At 44.4% G+C, this 18,836-nt stretch overlaps 1 protein-coding gene across 6 annotated transcripts in view; it reads right to left on the bottom strand.

Annotated features, from left to right (window-relative positions):
* Window positions 1–2,608: 2,608 nt before the first annotated feature.
* The window catches only part of CDH24 (cadherin 24), a 34,865-nt gene continuing 18,637 nt past the window's right edge, over window positions 2,609–18,836 (bottom strand). For 4 of the 6 annotated variants that reach the window (XM_042476043.1, XM_042476042.1, XM_042476045.1 and 1 more), the window contains exons 4-12: window positions 16,767–16,886; window positions 12,502–12,669; window positions 10,103–10,293; window positions 8,693–8,946; window positions 8,392–8,528; window positions 7,154–7,275; window positions 6,938–7,052; window positions 6,127–6,375; window positions 2,609–5,249 (exon numbers count right to left, since the gene is read on the bottom strand). In XM_042476043.1, the coding sequence (XP_042331977.1) occupies window positions 4,735–5,249; window positions 6,127–6,375; window positions 6,938–7,052; window positions 7,154–7,275; window positions 8,392–8,528; window positions 8,693–8,946; window positions 10,103–10,293; window positions 12,502–12,669; window positions 16,767–16,886 (1,871 nt within the window). In that variant the 3' untranslated portion in view covers window positions 2,609–4,734. Of the gene's footprint in view, window positions 5,250–6,126; window positions 6,376–6,937; window positions 7,053–7,153; window positions 7,276–8,380; window positions 8,529–8,692; window positions 8,947–10,102; window positions 10,294–12,501; window positions 12,670–16,766; window positions 16,887–18,836 lie in introns of those variants that run through there. The other 2 variants (XM_042476047.1, XM_042476046.1) reach the window with 2 other exon arrangements.

The following is an 18,836-nucleotide window of genomic DNA, read 5'->3' on the forward strand; positions in this document are numbered from 1 at the left end:
GTCAATGTTGGGATTTAGCCTAGGGGCTGTCTTGCCACCCCAGGAGATTTTGGGAGGGCCACTCCTCCCAATGACTCCTAGCAGTTTACCTCATGGAACGGATCCCGTGCAGAAACTGAATTTAAACTAGAAAAAAACCCACAAAAGCGGGTAGATTTTCAGACGACGTTTGTGTGAAGACGAAATAACGCGACATTAACCCGAATGGAAAGTCGCCAAAACCAGCTCCTTTTTACTTTCGGGAACTTCCAAAAGTAAAAAGGAGTGGGTTTTGGCGACTTTCCGTTCGAGTTAATGTTGGGTTATTTTGCCTTTACACAAACACGTTCGAAAAACAACCTGCTTTTGTGGGTTTTTTCCCTTCAGACTTTTAAATCCCATTTCTGCATGGGATTTCAGCAATTTGCCTCTATGTAATAAACTCCCCAGAGAGCGTGGGGGTAATCCCTCCACTTTGGACCTCTCTCTCGGCTGGTTTAGGCACCATTAGGTCCCCCTCCCCGGACACCTCTTTCTTGGACCTAAAATGGCTGGCAGAGGACAACAGCAACACAATTAGCGTACCCTCTAACATTTCACAGATGAAACTTGGGACGTGTGGCCAGGTATCATCAGAGTGTGGTCAATATGGCAAAGTTATTTGCAAGGAATATAACACATGCCAGGAGAGTCTACAGTGGTTTGCTTTTGTGTGAACCTACTGGGAAGGGCAAGATTCTGCATCCTCCTCTCCTCTCTTCCTTCTGAGTGAACTGAGTGTAAACTACTTTTGCACTTTGAGCACAGTTTGCAGCAACTGAAGTAAGCTGAAGACAGACGAGAGAAACGGGTATTTTTAAAACAGAGGGAGAAATGGGATGACAGAGGATTAATTTGGACTGTCCCTGCCAACTCAGCACTAGGGGAAATTTGTGGAGAAAACTGGCCCTGGGAGGCGGAGAGGCACATGTTTCCCACCAGCCACATTTTGTCCACCCTGTCTCTTGTGGAAGGCTTGGGCCGGCATGGTGAATCCAGCAAATCTCACCATGTCTGGTCAGCAGCTACACAGATACAGAAATAAATTTGCATTAGAACAGATTGTGGCAAAAGTGTGAGGAACAAGGACAGTGGCAAGAAAAGAGTGATGAAAGTTGCATCGACTTCAATGAAACAAGGCCGGGATCTACTTTTTAATGGGCTATTTGTTTCGTTTCGTTTTGATATTAAGGAATGCATGAGCCCAACAAAGGACCTTATCACACTAAATAAATCCCGCTCAGAAACGGGATTTTAGAAGTAGAAAAAACCTGAAAATGATGTTTCTGCAGAACAGAAAATAACACAAAAATAAAGCAAACATAAAGGGGACGAATGACACCTTTTTACTTTTGAAACTTCCTGAAAGTAAAAAGGTGTCGTTTTGGTCCCCTTTACATTAACTTTCTGTTTTGCAGAAACGTCGTGTGAAAACACACACACCCTTTCATTTGCGGGTTTTTCCTACTTTAAATCTACTTTAAATCCCATTTCTGAGCAGGATTTCTCTAGTGCAATAAGGTCCATAGAGTGTCTCTGTAGCATGTGCAAACTGCTCTCCTCTTGATACTGAGTTCCCATCCTTTAGGAATGAGCCATTTCCATAGGCAGGAGGCAAGTGTTGAGGCCCTACAGTCCTCTGTGCTACAGTAGAGATAAGACAGGAGACCCTGGCATGCCCAGGAATGTTTCAGATCTTTTTTCAGAGTGGCATCCTGCTATGTAGGAGTTAACAGAATTCAGGTAGCTGGCAGTGTTCTTAGCGGCCGCCATCTCTTTTGACATCAGAGACGGCACCAAGACTAAGAGTCTGTGAACCAGGCAGGAACAAAAGATGAAACGCAGGTAGCAATAAGCCCTTGCGGTCTTCCTTGTCTTGATAGGATTGCCAGTCAGTCCACTGCTGAGCCGCAGTTGGGAAAAAGGGTGGGAATTTTGCTTTCAGGGCAGTTGGCAAGGAAAACAGAGGAGCAAAGATGTCCCTTGACAACACACACACTGCCTGGCTTAGATGGAAAGACATTTTTGCACTAGACACTAAGCAAACGCCAGACTTTGCCTGCAAATCTACTCTATCTTGTTGTCACTCCCAAATCTCTATATTCTAGCTGTCCCTCCTTGATAAGCAATGATCCCTAATTTCTGGTAAACATGGAGAGCTGAACTATCCTCATTTTAAAAATCATGTTAGATTTGCTAGGTATGTTCTCCTTCAAGGCAGAGTCAAGCAACAAAACAGCCATGATCTCTAAGGTGGAAGGCTGCAAAGCAATCCTTCCATGGTGAGAAATTGTTAACAGCACAGCTCTTTTCATCTAGATAATATCAGAGGGCTTAGTGCTCTCTTCCTCTATTATGTTCAACCTAGGTACCAGAATTTTGAAGGGCAACAGATGGCAGTGCTACCTCTTGAACATTTAAAGGGCTGTGCTCCCTTTTTCCACCAACATTTGGATAATTTCCTTCCCTTCTTCCACTGAAAACGATCCTTCGGAGATCACTGTATACCACAGTTCTAATAGCAGAATTCAGTTTTTGGTACCAAGTAGAATCAACTTCGCTTTTTCTGTATGTCTTTTAATCTGTCAAATTGTGTCCCACTCATCCCATATGCATATTTCACATACTTGCTTTTAAAAGATATTTTATAATAATATGATTATAGAATTGAAAGAGTCTCCAAGGGTCATCTGATCCAACCCACCACCCACAAATGCAGGAATTAAGGTTGCTAGGTGAAATACAGGACAGGGATTTTTCAATAGTTGTGTGAAAGATGGGGTTTCAACAGGAGTTGAAACAACATGTGCTGAAATTTCCCCCTTCTGCATAACTATTTAAGGTACAGGAGCCCTGTTTTGCATTTCACCTGGCAAACCAAGCAAGAATCCAGAGTTAAAGCATCCTCAAGATGGGGGCATCCAACTCTGCTCAAAAAACTCCAACAAAGAAGAGCTCTCCACCCTCCAAGCCAGCCTATTTCATTGTCAAAAAGCTCTTTCTGTCAGGTTTTTCCTAATGTTTACTTGGAATCTCCTTTCTTGTCATTTGAATCTACTGGTTCCAGTCCTATTCTCTGGAGCTGCAGGTAACAAGCTTGCTCCATTTTCCACATGACAGCCCTTAGATATTTCAAGATGGTTATCATATCACCACTCTGTCTTCTCTTCTGTAGGCTAAACATGCCCAGCTCCCTCAACCATTACTCATAGGACTCGGTTTCCAGGCCCTTTACCATCTTGGTTGACCCTCCTCTAAATACTCCCCCAGCATGTCAATTTCCTTCTTAAACTCCAGTGACTGAAGATTTAATGCATCAAGGAAGGGGACAGCAATGCTTGCTTGTCCACGGCCCACAGATGGGAAGGAGAATTGCATAAGGATGAGTCTATCCTATTCAGACCCTCAATAGCAGATACGCTGAATTTTTTAGGCTTGGTAGCTGAACCCATCACCCTACACAAGCAAATAACTCCAGATCCTGTCCATTATAGTCTCTATGTCATTTACAACCCTGCTTTCCTTCCAGACTGGACTAGAGACTTGCTGGTAAGAGCTCTTACAAGCTGACACACATACATACAACTTCTAAACTCCTTAATTTTTTTTGTTTTTTTTTAGAAAATAAATTGTTTATTACGAAATTATAACATGGATGTCCCCACCTGACACCGATTATGCCTTAGCTCCCTAGAATAAAATTGTCCTGGATATGTAAAGTCCCAGTATGGTATCAGAAGAGGAGGGCTTTCTATCCAGAGGGCAGAGTCCAGGTCCAAACCTCCACCTGCGTTGCCACTTCCATGAAGATCCTGGGAGCCCAAATGGGAGGGTGAGGTCAGATCCCCCACCTTGGCTGACCAGTTCCACTGTCAGGGCCTGGGGTGGTCTGCAAGTTGAATGAGAGGTAAATCCATGCTGGCAAGACTGAATTGTTAGGGTCTGGGTAGGCAGGGAGTTTGGTACCAAAGGTTTCTGGGAAAGAATGAATGCATAGCGTATTTTATACAGGAGAAGGGGGAAAGGGAGAAAACTAAACATAATAACATAACACGGCACAAATACAGTAAAAAAACAACAACCAAGAACTCAGGCTATGAAACCAAATGATATGAACAATAAGCGGGGAAGAAGGAAGAAAATGCCTTGAAAAGAAAAAGATGAAGATTCAGAGATGCGGAGGTAGTATTACAGAAAATCATTCAGAGAGCCTTAATGGAATGGAAGAAAATAAAAATTGGAAAGAAAGTGCAGAGGGTAGGCAAGAGACAGATCAAGACTCTGAGATAAAAGGGAGGGAAAGGAAGGGAAATATAACCAAAACAATTTAAAGGCAAAATGGAAGAAATTAGTTTGACTGAAAACAATATCACAAAACAACAATAGGCAGGTACTCAGGAAGGCATTTGGAGAGAATGAGTTGAGGCAAACAAGAAGAGCACACTGAAGGACAAGTTCTAACAGAGAACGGATAAGTCAACTGAAAAGGAAAAATGAAAATGAAAAACAAATTGGAGCTTGGGGGAAAATTTTTTTGGGGATTGCAACTCCCAGATCCCCTAGCTAGCATGACCAGGGGCCGTGTTGGCTTGGGGATTCTGGGAATTGCATTCCTCCTAGTAATTCTTCTCAAGCTCTGCAAGCAACACATAAAGGACCAAGAGGAATCAGAAGGCTGCACTCTTCCATGGATGTCCCCTCCTTCTGTCAGATCTCTCAGGTAAGAGGTGGCCCTTCCGGGGCACCGTAGAGCTCAGCAAGTGTTCGGAACAGCGGGCCCCATTCTTCCAGGTACTCATATCCGCCTGCATCACTGTCCCCGGCGCATGAGGAGCCGGGGGAACTGAGAGAGCCTGCGGAGGAGCCTTGACCCTCATAGCCGTACACCTGGATGGAGTCATACGGAGGGACAGAAGGGTCGGCATCCACCTCGCTCAAGCGGGCCGCCAAAAAGCTGGCCACGTCATGGGGCTGAGGGGGCACCCGGGTGGACAGGGAGGGCGGGAAGTGCGGGCGGGGCAGTACGTCCCGCCGGAGGAGACGCCGATGCTGCGGTGGTGGTGGGGCAGCGTCCGGGTTCTGCAAGGCGGCCATGTCGAAGGCCTCTGTGTCCTCTTCGCCTCCACCCTCATCGTCATAAGTGATGATGTTCTCACGGACATCCTCTTCCTCAAAGGGTAGCAGCGCAGCCTGCTTTTGCCTCCGGAGGGCGACAAACAGCAACACCAGGGCTGGCCAGGCATGTATGGGTACAGAAGGAAGAGAAAATGGATGCAGAAGGACAAACATTACCATGATGGGACAGCTGCTGGGCACTCATTTGACATGCCCCAGTTGCTTCTCTATATCCTTTTTGGATGCTTCTTGGGGAGGCCAGTGCTGGCATGGCAATTCCCAAAACCTCAGTGGCTCAAACCTGCCTTTCTCTAAGCCTCCCACTCAATTTTGACGCCCCTCTTATACCCTCCCCTAATTGTGGGCTCTCCTTTTCAAGCTTATGACCTACAATGGGGCAGACAAACTACAACCCATGGGCCCTATGAGAGGGTACTGTAATTTATTTATTTTTTGCGGCTTTCATCCATAGATGAATTTGCTGTTCCTGTGTGAAATTTCAGTGGCCCAGCAGCTATGGCAGCAACAAAAAATTAAAGGTAAAGCAAAGCACACAGTCCTAAAACTATTTATTTTAAAGTAAAAGGCTTCCCCCAACCCCCGGCCACCATACCATCTAGTTTCAGTAGTCCAGCAGCAAATGCACTGCTGCAAGGGCAAGGGGGAATGTCCCTAAGCAGGGGAGAGGATGTGTGCCCCATGCCAGAAGTTGCCCATCACCCTGACTCAGAAACTCAATACTGCAAGAATTCTTACGACCATGACACAGAGGCACACACTTTATGATTCTCACCCTGAAAAATCTCAGCCCCTCACACAGTTTCTGGAAAACCACCTTGACAATTCAAAGGTGTTGGTGGAGAGCCATCCAAGGATGCGCACACCTCACCTACAATTGCTGATCCTTCTCCACCATCATTCTGCAAACCTTCCCCAGCCTCTCAAGTTCCTACTGCTGCCACCAATACATAGCCCTTCTGTGTCCTTTCTCACCAAGCAGGGTGCCCACGCAGGCAAGGATGGCAAGCAAGGCGCCGGTGCTGAGGCCAGCAGGTGATCCCAGGGCCTCAGGCCCACAGGAGTGCATAGCCCCGTCCCGGCGACACCGGCAAATGCTCACAGTCAGCGTTGGGGAACCTGTGCGAGTGGGGGAACCACCATCCACTAGTTCCAGTGGTACCAGCAGGAATGTCCCCTGTGCAAGCAGACGGCCAGCCCGGAGTAGCAAGGAGGCAGAGTTATCTGGAAAGAAGATTCAAGAGAGAAGAGTGAGTATAGGTCATAATCAAATTATAGCCCAGCCTTGGAGTTTAAGTATGAAAAAAAAATGTACCAGCATCACCCCAAATATTTTACCAGTATACATGTGACCCAGAATTTACATGGCTCTGTGTTCACATGGACAGTTTAATGACCCTTTAATGCAGTGATTCCCAAACTTTGATCCTCCAGGTGTTTTGGACATCATCTCCCAGGAGCCCCAGCCAGTTTGGTCAACAGTCAGGAATTGTGGAAGCTGAAGTCCAAAGCATCTGGAAGACAAAGGTTTGGGAACCACTGCTTAATGCAATTTAACTCTCATTCTCTAGTGACTAAGCAAATGGCCTCAGTTGGGCAAACACACAAGAGAGCAAGCCTTGAGTATCGTGTACAATTCTTGGTACAGATTTCAGCATCTCTCAAATTCTTGACAAAGTCTACTTTTCCTTTCTTTCTAAAGGACAAGTCCATATCGAAATTTGTTTGAAACTGTACAGGCCAAGCACATCACCGTATGTATAAAAAAGATATTTAAACCCCTCACCCTTGTTGTCTCTCACAGTGACATTGGGTTCCCTTGTCCCAGCCGGGGAGCGAATGATGATGCGGCTCACATTCCCATCTTCATCTCGATCCACTGCCCGGATCAGCTGTACCAACTGGCCAAAGAGGGGAAAACAAAAGATGAACAAGAGTGCCTTTAGTCTATCTCACTATAGACCACTGCCTTCCCAGATCTAAGGTCCTGGGGCTTACTGACCTGGCCAGGGGCAGTATTATCGCAGACGAAGGGCTCGTAGCTGTGCTCCAGTTGGGGTGGATTATCATTAACATCCAGGATCTGGATGGCCACTTGGACATGAGAGGCCTGCGTAGGGCTGTCTGAGAGCAAGAGCAGGAGTGGGGGAGTGACATGTAGCCCCCACGCATCACAATCCAATAAAGGCAAAGCCATGTGTGATGCACCGTAATCCCACAGGGGAATGATATGCAAACAATACACAGCCAGCATGCGTTTAACAGTGAGGCGATGCATGATTAACCATGGCCCAGAGGAGAGAGAAATCCATCCACGTAGGAGAACCGTACAGGTTATGCATCACAGACCATGCATTTCCATGTGACAAACACAAAATCCAGTTGCAAAGATTTACATGAGAGAAAAAGAATGAAAGAGAGAGAAAAGGATAAATAACACCCAGGCAGAAAATAATTGCAACCAAGAAGTGGTACAGAAATAAAAATGAAAGGTATAGAGACATTTCAGCCATTCAGAACACACATGTATGTATACAACATATGTGCACAGACACATCCCCATAAGATTCAAGACAATAGCATGTGAACCATATTTGTGTACAAGTAGGCAAGTGTACATGTCCAGCCCAGCCACAATGCAATGACCCAACACCCAACCATCAGACACATGCAAAATTGCAAAGCCATAACAAAATACACAAACCATCCACCCCACAATACAGAATTGGTGAGCAACCCACACACATATTGTGTACGGTCATGACAAGCGGGAGGTGATGGCGAGACATATGACCAATATGGCAGAAGGATGCAAAGAAGTCAGTAAGTACAAAGCCAAAGCGAGAAAGAAATGCACCAAATGTGGAGAATTACACAGTGTTGCATCAAGGAGGTGTTGGAGGGCAGGGAGAGAAAGAGAAAAAAAAAGAATGAGTAAATATTTGCTTATAGGTAAATTTTATGACTCTGGAGACCAGAGTCCAATTCCCAGCTTGGCCGTGAAATCCAGTGGGTGACCTTCACCAAGTCACTCTTCCTCAGCTTCAGAGGATAGCAAAGGCAAACCTCCTTTGAAGAAATCTTGCCAAGAAAACCCCATGATAGGGTTGCCAAGTCAGAAACAACTTGAAGGCAGACAACACACAAACACACACAATGGGGAAGCCTGAGTCACTTGTGCCCACCCACCCCCTGGCACTTCCCATCTACTCCACAGAACCAAACCCACCTGTCCCTTACCAAGTTCAGTCGCCACTACAGTCATGTTATGCCAGGGCAACACCTCCCGGTCAAGAGGCACCGAGGTGAGAATCGTCCCATCCTGGGGGTTGATGCTGAAATACCGCTCGGGATCCGTGGGTGGCAGGATGGAGTATCTAGAAGATGGGGGGGAACCTGGGGTATCAGGTTGTCGTGGCAACCAGGTATAAATGGAGTAACTGTAACTTCACAGACACCACACACAACAACAACAACAAAGCCCCAGACCCCCCAACCATGGCACTCCCACCCCACTCCTGCAGTGCCTCGCTGCCATTACCGGATGACACTGCTAGGAGAATCTAGGTCCACAGCCGTCACCTTGCCCACAAGGGTTCCTGGAGGGCTATTCTCGTAAACGGCGAGATGGTACTCAGGGCGGGAGAAGGCCGGAGGTTCATCAGCGTCCTCCACCGTAATACGGACAGTAGCAACGTCCTTGAAGGGGCCCTTGCGGATGTACTGGGGGTCGATGAGGGTGTTGGTGGCTTCCACTCGGAAGGTGTAAGAGCGGCGGGATTCAAAATCGAGGGGCTGGGGTGGTGGTTCAGGAGAAGAAAAGGAGGATATGAATAAGAAAATGATATCCCAGGTGGTCAGTGTCTGGACAAGGCAGGGGCATGTGTTATTTTGAGAGGAGATCAGAATGACAGCAAATGACAGGACGTCTTGGAGACATCTTGTCAAGAGAAAAAAGGAATCAAGTGACAGCTCCTGAAGAGGCCATAACTAAAGTCCATGATTGGAAGGCCTAACCGGTTGGTCCACTATATAAGCCTGGCAGTTAAGGTACCCCCAAGCCCCATTTCTTTAGTATTTTGTTAGGGACCACTGCTTCCTGCCAGGAGTTTTTCCACCCCTTTTGCTTGGACCATCTTTATCAGCCTCAGCTCCCCTTCGGCAGTGGCACCACTAGGGTTGGCCTCATTTGGTATAGTAACTCATGGTGTCACCTCTCCATTGGCCTCCTCCCATACCACAACATACAGAATCCCTATGTTTTTGTAGTAATATATCCAGGGATAGCCATGTTGCCATATAGCAAAGTACAAAAACGTACAAAAACAAGGTCCCAAACCATTACAGTCGGTCCTTCTTATACACGGATTTCTTATACACTAATGCAAGCATCCACGGTTTGAAAATGTTCAAAAAAAGTATGCATTTCAAATATCAAACCTTGATTTTCCATTGTTTATAAGGGACACCATTTTGCTATGTCATTATATTTAATAGGACTTGAGCATCCACGGATTTTGTTATCCACGGGGAATCTTGGAACCGAACCCCAGCATATAACAAGGGTCCACTGTACATAGTTCCATGTGGTTAAAGTGAACATTTGGTAAGATGTGGTTTTTTTTAAAAATTAAAGAATAATTGAAAAATATATACTTTTAAAAAACCTGAGCGTCACCCCCCACATACCATCTCTTCCGCTGAGCTCCAGAGTTTTAAAGGGGAGCAGGCAAATGCCACAGCCTGTTTCTGCCAAAAGGCAGATGTTTGGGAAGCAGTGGTGTCACCCACCTTTAGGGTATCACTTGGTGTGGTCTGCATCCCTGCATCCCCCTAGTGATGCCCCGGTCCTTGGGACAGACAGGAGAAAACCATGAGAGTAACAAAGACAGGAATCACAAATGTCTAATTAATCCCTGGCTTTAGTGAGAAAGGAGTCCTTTCCACCCACCTTTTTGACTGTGATGATCCCATCCTGCCCCAGTGAGTCCGTATGAATGGCAAAGGCCTCGGCTCCGTCTCCTCCATCCAGGATGCTATAAGCCATCAGGGCATTCTCCCCTTCATCTGGGTCGTGTGCCCGTAACCGTCCCACCGCAGAGCCAGGAGGTGCCGTCTCCACCACAGAAAACTGGTAGGAGCCTAAGCGAGTGGGAATCGGAGTTAGGACTCACATAGGAAGCATGCATGCACATGTGAGAGAATGACGGCGTGACAACTCTCCCCTCACCAATGCTGCACCCACACCTGTACCCACTATGCCATGGTGACCTCTAATTTCGGGAGCATCTACCATCGACTCTTGTCCTTAGGACTCTTCCTTGCATGATGTGGAAATCCCTTGGGGGCTGAGTGGAGATCCATGTGCCTTATGGCTGAACATCAACACACAAAAGAGTGGCTATGTTAGCGTCCATCCCAAGATGTCAAAGCCTCTGGTCCTTTACAAGTATTTGCCCTTCATTCTGGATTTAGGTACAAAATGAGTGCTCCTCCAGATGAGGCAAGTGTGTTAAGAACTTGCAGTATTTGTTGCCGTAGTCGTCTGTTTTAAAACAACCCAATGATGTTTCTGTTTCCCTGGATTGTTTTCCGACAAATCCTGGCACCAGCTGCAAAATTTATTCCCACCCTCAAGAGGGTTTCTTTTAAACTCTGAGACATATGGGAACAATATCTTCTCTTCTCCTTATTATTGGTTTTGTTTGTGGGTTGCTGGTTTTTTTTTTTTTTGTCGTTATACCAAAAGGGCACTTTTGAACTATAACTTGGGGGGGGGGGGGGGGTGTTAATACAGAGAAGAACAAAATTTATTGTTCAAATCACAGTATCACCTTAGCAAACCATGGCCAATTGTTTTACGGACTGCAACATCCTTGATCTCTCATGATTGGCTATGCTGACTGGGTCTTATAGGAGGTGAATATGTATTAATTCATAACCAACGTTTCTAAAACATTTACAGGGCGACAATGCTTATATAACATTTCAGAATGGACATTAATTCTTCCAAGATCTTTTCACTGTTGGCTTAAGGTATTAAAGTATTTGGCTTGGATGCTTATTTGGGGTTATTTGTTTGCCTGTGATATAGATTTGCTAAGAATGGTAACATCAATACTGTCAGGATACTGCATGCTGTCTATTTATGAGCTTTGTGATTTCGTATATATTATTAAATTTAAAATGTTTCATAATGTCAGGCTGTACAGCGGAACTATAAATTGAAAAATCAGATTAGAAGGTAAAATCTGTCCTCAGTACTGCTTGCATCTCCCTCTTGTTAGGAATACCATTTTAAGAACCATTTAAAGCGACTGGCATTTTCTTCGGAGTAAACCATACTGAACTCAATGAGACTTACATCTGAGTAGACTTTATAGGACTGAGCTGTAAGGGTTTGGTTGAACTTGAGTAAACTTGCAGCTCTTATGGATTTATATTTTATGGATTTACCAGGTGTATTCAAGGTCTCGGGATCAATTTTGGGGGGCCTGTTGGAGGTCACATATACATCCCAAGCTAGAAACCTACTTCTAGTTTCATTTTAAAATAGATATACAGTTACCCCTCCTAACTCACGGATCTGGGATCCACGCCCTCAAATATCCGCGGAGGGGCAACCTCCGCTATTTCTAATGGTGCCTTTAGGCTATATGTATAAGGTCTATGTTGTTGTTGTTGTGTGCTTCCAAGTCATTTTAAACTTATGGTGACCCTAAAGTGAAACTATTACCGTTTTCTTGGCAGTTTATTTAAAGGGAGTTTACCATTGCCATAATCTAAGGTCGAGAGAGCGTGATTTGCCCAAGGCCAACCAGTAGGTTTTTATACGTAACATAAATGAATTTTGCGTTTAGACTTGGGCATCATGTCCACAATATCCCATTATATGCGTATGTGCAAATACATGTATTCCAAAATCCTAAAATCATGAAATCCAAAACATTTCTGGTCCCAAAGTGGGAAGCTCAACCTGTAGCTTCAGTTTAAAACATTAACATGCAAAATGCATCTGAGGAAGTAGACAGAAGTCTACAAAAGCTCATGCTGCCAACTTCTTTCTTTAGTTAGTCTTAAAGGTGCTACAAGATCTCTCTACATACTGATTCTACAAACTAACACGGCTATATCTTGAATTAACATGCAAAATTTGGCAAGACATTGGGAGTTTTCCCCCTCTGTTTTAAGTCTTGCCTTAATGCAACAAGACGACCTTAGACCGCAGGCCTTGTTTAAATCTGAACTGGCTGGAAGTGCCTCTTCCTTCTCTCTTACACAGAAATAGGACCCATCATCCTCCCCACAAGGAGAGTCCTCCCCACGGCTAGCCAACCCTTTCCAACTTACTCTGTGGGAAGCGGGGTGGGTTGTCATTGACGTCGCTCAGGGTGACGGTAACAGTCGTGCTTCCAGAAAGCCCCCCAGCGTGGCCCCCCATGTCCTTGGCTTGCACCACAACCAGGAATTCCTGTTGTGTTTCCCGGTCCATGTTGGGGGTTGCAGTCCGGATCACACCTGCTCATTGTGGGAGAGCAAAAGGATCATCAGAGAGGAAAAGAGAAAGATTGAGAATGGCAAAAGGGCTGGAAAATGAACTGGAAGAGATGGATTCTTCCACTACCACCCTCTGTTATATTCCCTTTCCATAGTCAAAGTGAGCATCTACATGTAGAACTAATGCAGTTTGAGACCACTTGAAGTGCTGTACCTTCATCCTATCGAATCCTGGGATTTGTACAAGGTCTTTAACCTTCCCTGCCAAAGAGGGCTGGTGCCTCACCAAACTAAAAATCCCAGGATTCTGTAGGTGTGAACCCATAGAAGTTAAAGTGGTGTCAGAGAGCACTATTTCTCCAGTGTAGATGCACCTATAGTTTGTCCCACCTCAAGGGGACAGGGAAACCAAGGGAGAAACTATGGACATGGAATGGCCAGCCAGACACCCAGCTGGGGGTCATGAAGTTGGAATGGATAAATGGAAGACAAACAGTTGATCCAACTAGAGATATGGGGTGGGAAAATGTCTGTAGAAGATTTTCCAAAATAGAGTTTTATGGGGGGGGGGATTCTAATGCTCTATTTCTCCATGGAAAATTGTCCACACCATTTATATCATATCATATGTCATATACCATATGATATCAATCATATGGTATATGACATACGACACATTGGACACATTGGACCACAAAGTGTGGTCAAGATGGCCAAAGTTGTGAATGGGGAAGAACAGGCAAGCTAGGAGAGGCCGCAGAAGTGTGCTTTTGCCTGAGCCTACTAGGAAGGATGAGATTTCTCCATCTCCTCTCCTCTCCCTCCTGCTGAGTTAACTGAGTGCAAACCATTTTTACATTTTGATCTCAGTTAGCAGCAGTTAGAGTAATACAAAGGGAAAAAGTGGGAGGAGGAGGGAAAAACTGGGACATCTTCAAAGCAGCTGAAACAGTGGAAGGACAGAGGATTAACTGGGACTGTCCTTGCCAAACCTGGTCAGTTGGAGAGTAGGATTTTGTTGTTGCTGTGTGCCTTACAGTTATTTCTAATTTATGGCAACCCTAAGTTATCCTTGTACAGGGGTTTTCTTAACAAGATTTGTTCTGAGCCATGTTGCTATTGCCTTTCTCATAGCTGAGAGAGTGTGACTTGGCTAAGGTCACCTGTTGGGTTTCCATGGCTGAGCAGGAATTCAAACCCTGGACTCCCAGAGGCCAAGTCCAACACTCAAGCCACTGTACAATGATGGTTCACTACACTCAGAGACACACATACAAAAGAGTTGTCTAGGCTGTTGTACTTGCACCCAATCATGTTAGATGAGCCAAATGCAGCATGTGAAATTCTAGTTATTCTTCTAAGCACTGACAAACTTTAATGTTCAGATGACTAGACTAACAAACGAATGCGATGCTAATCGTGCTTCTGTTTCACAAAATCTCTTGCTTCCCAATCGGTCACAAGTACAAGTAGGCAAGACAAAATGTGACAGGTTGCCTGTACATAAATAATAATAAATCGTCATAAATTGTGCAGAGAGTGATTGAGTGACACTGAAGTCACTACATTTATATCTCAGCAAAAGCAAGTTAAACTGCTTTTATAAGATACATCAGATTCAGATATGATATTTCAGGTGTAGTCCTTTTTGGGGGGTGAAATATAGAGGAAATACACATTATTCTCTTCACAATATTACAATATTACAATAAAATAATTTCCACATAACATATTTGAATTGTGTTTAAATATAACATTTAAACCAAATGTGCTACATCAGATAGCAGAATTTAGATCAAGTCTACTTTTTCCAGGAAACCCCACATACATCACCGGGATCAGTTAGAGCCTATGGTCTGAAGGTTTACTACATGGCAATAAAGATGAATAAATGGACAGAGATTGAGGTTTGGCTTAATGAGATTAGCCAATGATGGGTGAATTGGTTTGAGTTAGCTGGAAAAGGACAAGTGATTCCAAGGATGGATGATCTTCTCCAACCACTTTTAAACCTCCTCTACAGTACAAGCACATCCACGCTCAAATAGTGCTTATTCATTCAAGATTTTCTTAAAGACCATTAGCTTGCCCATTTAACATTCCCAAGTTCATCAGAGCTTGGTCAGTGACATTAGCTGTTTCAAACTGCAAGCATGGGAGGGCTCCTATTCTCCTGAAGAAAAGGCCAGCTTGTCTTCACCCCACAAACCAGTTTCTCTATTATCTCCCTCCTGGAGCTTCATTTGAGAAAAGACTTTTGTTGTTGCTACTTGCCATCAAGTCAGCTTTGACTTATGGTGACCCTTTGTATGAGAGACCTCCAAGATCTCCTGCTCAGATTTGGCAAATTTAGGGCTGTAACTCCTTTAATTGAGTCCATCCATTTGTAATGCCCTCCTCCCCCTTTCCTAAAGATAAAGGTAAAGGTTTCCCCTTGACATGAATATCTAGTCGTAACCAACTGTAGGGGCTCCGTTACTAAGCCAAAGAGCCAGGGTTGTCTGAAGATGACTCAGGTGGCCATGTGGCTAGCATGACTGCACCGAACGCTGTTACTTTTCCACCAAAGTGGTACCTATTTAGCTGCTTTCATTTGCATGCTTTCAAACTGCTAGATTGGGCTAGTGACGGGAGCTCACCCCATCATGCGGCACTTGGGCCTCAAACTACCAACCTTCCAAATGTATGATTGTCAGAATTGGCAGCTTAACCACTAAGCCACTGCATCCCTTTTCCCCTTTTTCCTACTACTTCCCCTTTTACCAAGCACCATCCTCTTTTCTAATGAGTCATGTCATCTCATAATATGGCCAAACTTTCTGTGGTGGTGGGATTGGTCTTGCAAGGCAAGATGCTATGCTAATGGTGCCGTTGCTACAGGTAGGATCTCATATCGGGCAGAAATGCCAAAAAGGTACTGGGCAGCTGTAGGTGTGTGTGTGTGTGTGTGTGTGTGTGTGTGTGTGTGTGTGTGTTGGAAGGTTGACCACGGCACTGGTCCAGTACCTAACACTTATTAGTACTGGGCAGGAGATACTGGTAGACCACTTCTGAATGTCTTTTAAGGTTTATGAAAAAATCTGTGATGAATAAAGACTTACTGGACCATCTCAGTTCCATTTTCTGAGAGCACGGATAGGATCACAGAATCACAGAGTTGGAAGAAAACCTCAAGGGCCATTCAGTCCAACCCATTTGGCCATGCAGGAGTACACAATCAAAGCACTCCCGTCAGATGGCCATCCAGCCTCTGTTTAAAAACCTCCAAAGGAGACTCCACCACTCTTCAAAGCAGCATCTTCCACTGTTGAACAGCTCTTACAGTCAGGAAGCTCTTCCTAAAATTTAGGTGGAATCTCTTTTCCTGTAGTTTGAACCCATTGCTCCATGTCCTAGTCTCTGGACCAGCAAAAAAACAAGCTTGGTCCATCCTCAACATGGTATCCTTTCTAATATTTAAACATGGCTTTTATGAAGTCTCTTCACCCTCTCTTCTCCAGATTAAACATACTCAGCTCTCTAAACTACTCCTCATAGTGCTTGATGATTTCCAGACCTTTCGCCATTTTGGCCACCCTCCTTTGGACATGCTCCAGCTTATCAACATTCTTCTTGAATTGTGGGGCCCAGAACTGGACACAGCATTTCAAGTGAGATCTGACCAAAGCAGAATAGAGTGGTACTTTTACTTCCCTCAATCTTCACACTGTACTCCTACTCATGTACCCTAGAATCGCATTGGCTTTCTTAGCTGCTGCATCATATTACTGACTCATCTTTAGCCCAGTGGTCCTAGATCCCTTTTGCATGTGCTGCTGTCTGTACACAGACACAGAACCATCATGGACGGAAGATTTTCCCTAGGGATGCTGGGGGCTGAAAGGAGTGACTTTGAGACCTATTGTTGTCCTAATCTGTATGAGACCCAACAGCTCTTATCTTTCTGTGCCAGTCTGCCACCCCACAATAAAACACAATTCCACCACTGTTTCCCAAGGTGGACAACAGGAAACATGTGATAATTGCCTCCCATCCCCGTCATTCCTTTTCTCTACAATGGATCACATTTGTACAATTGCCCACCGCCCCAAATGTATCCCCTCCTCCACATTGTGTACCCGTCTGTGGGTCGACGGAGAAGAACGGCAACCCTTCGAGTACCGTATAGACCAGCTTGGCGCTGTTCCCGTAGAGTGGATCATCTGCATCATGGGCCGTTACCTGGATCACAGACGTACCTGCAGGATTGGGGCAGAGTGAAAAGGGTGCCATCATATTAATAGCAAATACATCTCTATACCGTTTATCAGTGCACTTAAGCACTCCCTAAGCAGTTTACAAAGTGTAAGCTAACAGTCATAAAAGGCTGTAGGAATGTGTGTGGCAAGTTGAGTGACATGTAAACCTTTCATTTTGGGTTGCTGAGCCACCGATTAGCAATACAGTATAGCGAGAAAGTGAAAAAAGGAGAAAACTCACAAAGACCAAAAGGCCAAAGGATCTTGTCATTTAATGTGGAATAATTCTGATTTACATTTTATGTTTGCAACTAATACCTTGCCACATTATTTGTCCATCAACTGCTTTCTTTTCGCCAGCAGACAAAGCTGTTTTTGTCCAAGCAGGCTTTCAGTATGTAATAATTGTCAGAGAGGTTCTATTTCTGCATTGTTTGTTTTTTTCTTTAACGTAATTTTATACTGTTTTAATTGATTTTAATTCTTTTAATTTTTTTAAATTGTTAAGTTTTGGACCAATTTTATCTGTAAGTCATTCTGTGCCCTATTCTGGGAGAAAGGTGGCATATAAATAAATAAATAAATAAATAAATAAATAAATAAATAAATAAAATCTTTTGCAAAATCTGTAGGTAACAGGGAGGGAAGGGACACATTTTCTCTCCTGCCCACAGGCTTATAGTCAAAAACATTTTTCAAAAGTGTTTGTGAAATAGGAAACAACAACTAAAATCCATTTTTAAAAATCCAATACATAATTTCCATTAAGAAAAAATGTTCAAGTAAACAACAGAATCTTGAAGAGATGTACAATTCCCCATAACTCAGTTCCCCAGAGACTGAAGCATGTTGCTTTGAGACCATTGTTGACCTGCCAGGAAAAATGCCCCCAAAATATTCAAAGAGTTTATGTTCGCACTCCCAAAGTACTCTACCAAGGATTCTCTCTGTTGTATCTCTGTACAATTTCCCAGTCTAGCTTTGCCTCCTTTCAATAACATTTAACAGGTGGACAATAGGGAATCTCTGCTATGAATCAAGCAGTTACACCCAACACAAAAGGAAAATGGGATTATCTACCCTCATAGGAGGATATATGCAATGCCATTGCATGAATTGTGGTTGTGTTGTTGTCTCGATCGAGTCAGAATGGATCTTTTCACATGAAGCAATAGGTTCAAGAGTCAACTTTCAGCTTCTAGAAGTTCTTGGAAGCATCACACATGGTCAGAAAATGCAAACAGACAGAAACACACAAACACATTTACAGAGGTAGCTGGATGTCCTCTTCTGGTTTTCAAAATGGGTAGTTTTTGATGACCAGGTGCACCCTGCAGCTTATATAAAAGGTGAATTGCTACTCCCAGATCCTTCCAGGAGAAGTAATATACTTTTTCAGAGAAGGAAGAAAAGGTCACAATGGAAAATATGGAGAGGTTAAGGGCCACAGATCAATTTTCTACACTGTCAGAGTCGGCAGGTGCTTCTAAGCTTTCATTCTTGAAAGAAGCAAAGCCCTAATTCTCGAAAGGGTCTTAGAATGTCATATTACATGGCCCAGCTTGGTTTGTGGGTTTGAATGAATCAGTCTTATGTACGTGAAGTATCTTGAAAGTCTTGTCTGCACAGGCCAGAATACTCCAGGATCAGTGCCCTTTCTTGACACTAACACTCTGCTTACCGAGGCAACTGGCTCACTCTGCTTAATAGGTAGGGATGGTCCTGGGTGCAAATTTAATACTGCAATATTCACTAGGGTCCAAAACACACTGCAGAAATAATCCAGTTTGGCACCACTTTAACAGCCCTGGCTCAGTGCTAGGGAATCCTGAGAATTGTAGTTTATTGTGGCACTAGAGCTCTCTGACAGAGGAGGCTAAATGGCTCACAAAACTACCATTCCTGGAATCCTGCACAGAGCAAGGGCAGTTAAAGTGGTCTCAAACTGGA

This window comes from Sceloporus undulatus, chromosome 6 (genome assembly GCF_019175285.1).
Source record: "Sceloporus undulatus isolate JIND9_A2432 ecotype Alabama chromosome 6, SceUnd_v1.1, whole genome shotgun sequence".
In the NCBI taxonomy this organism is placed as follows: Eukaryota; Metazoa; Chordata; class Lepidosauria; order Squamata; family Phrynosomatidae; genus Sceloporus; species Sceloporus undulatus.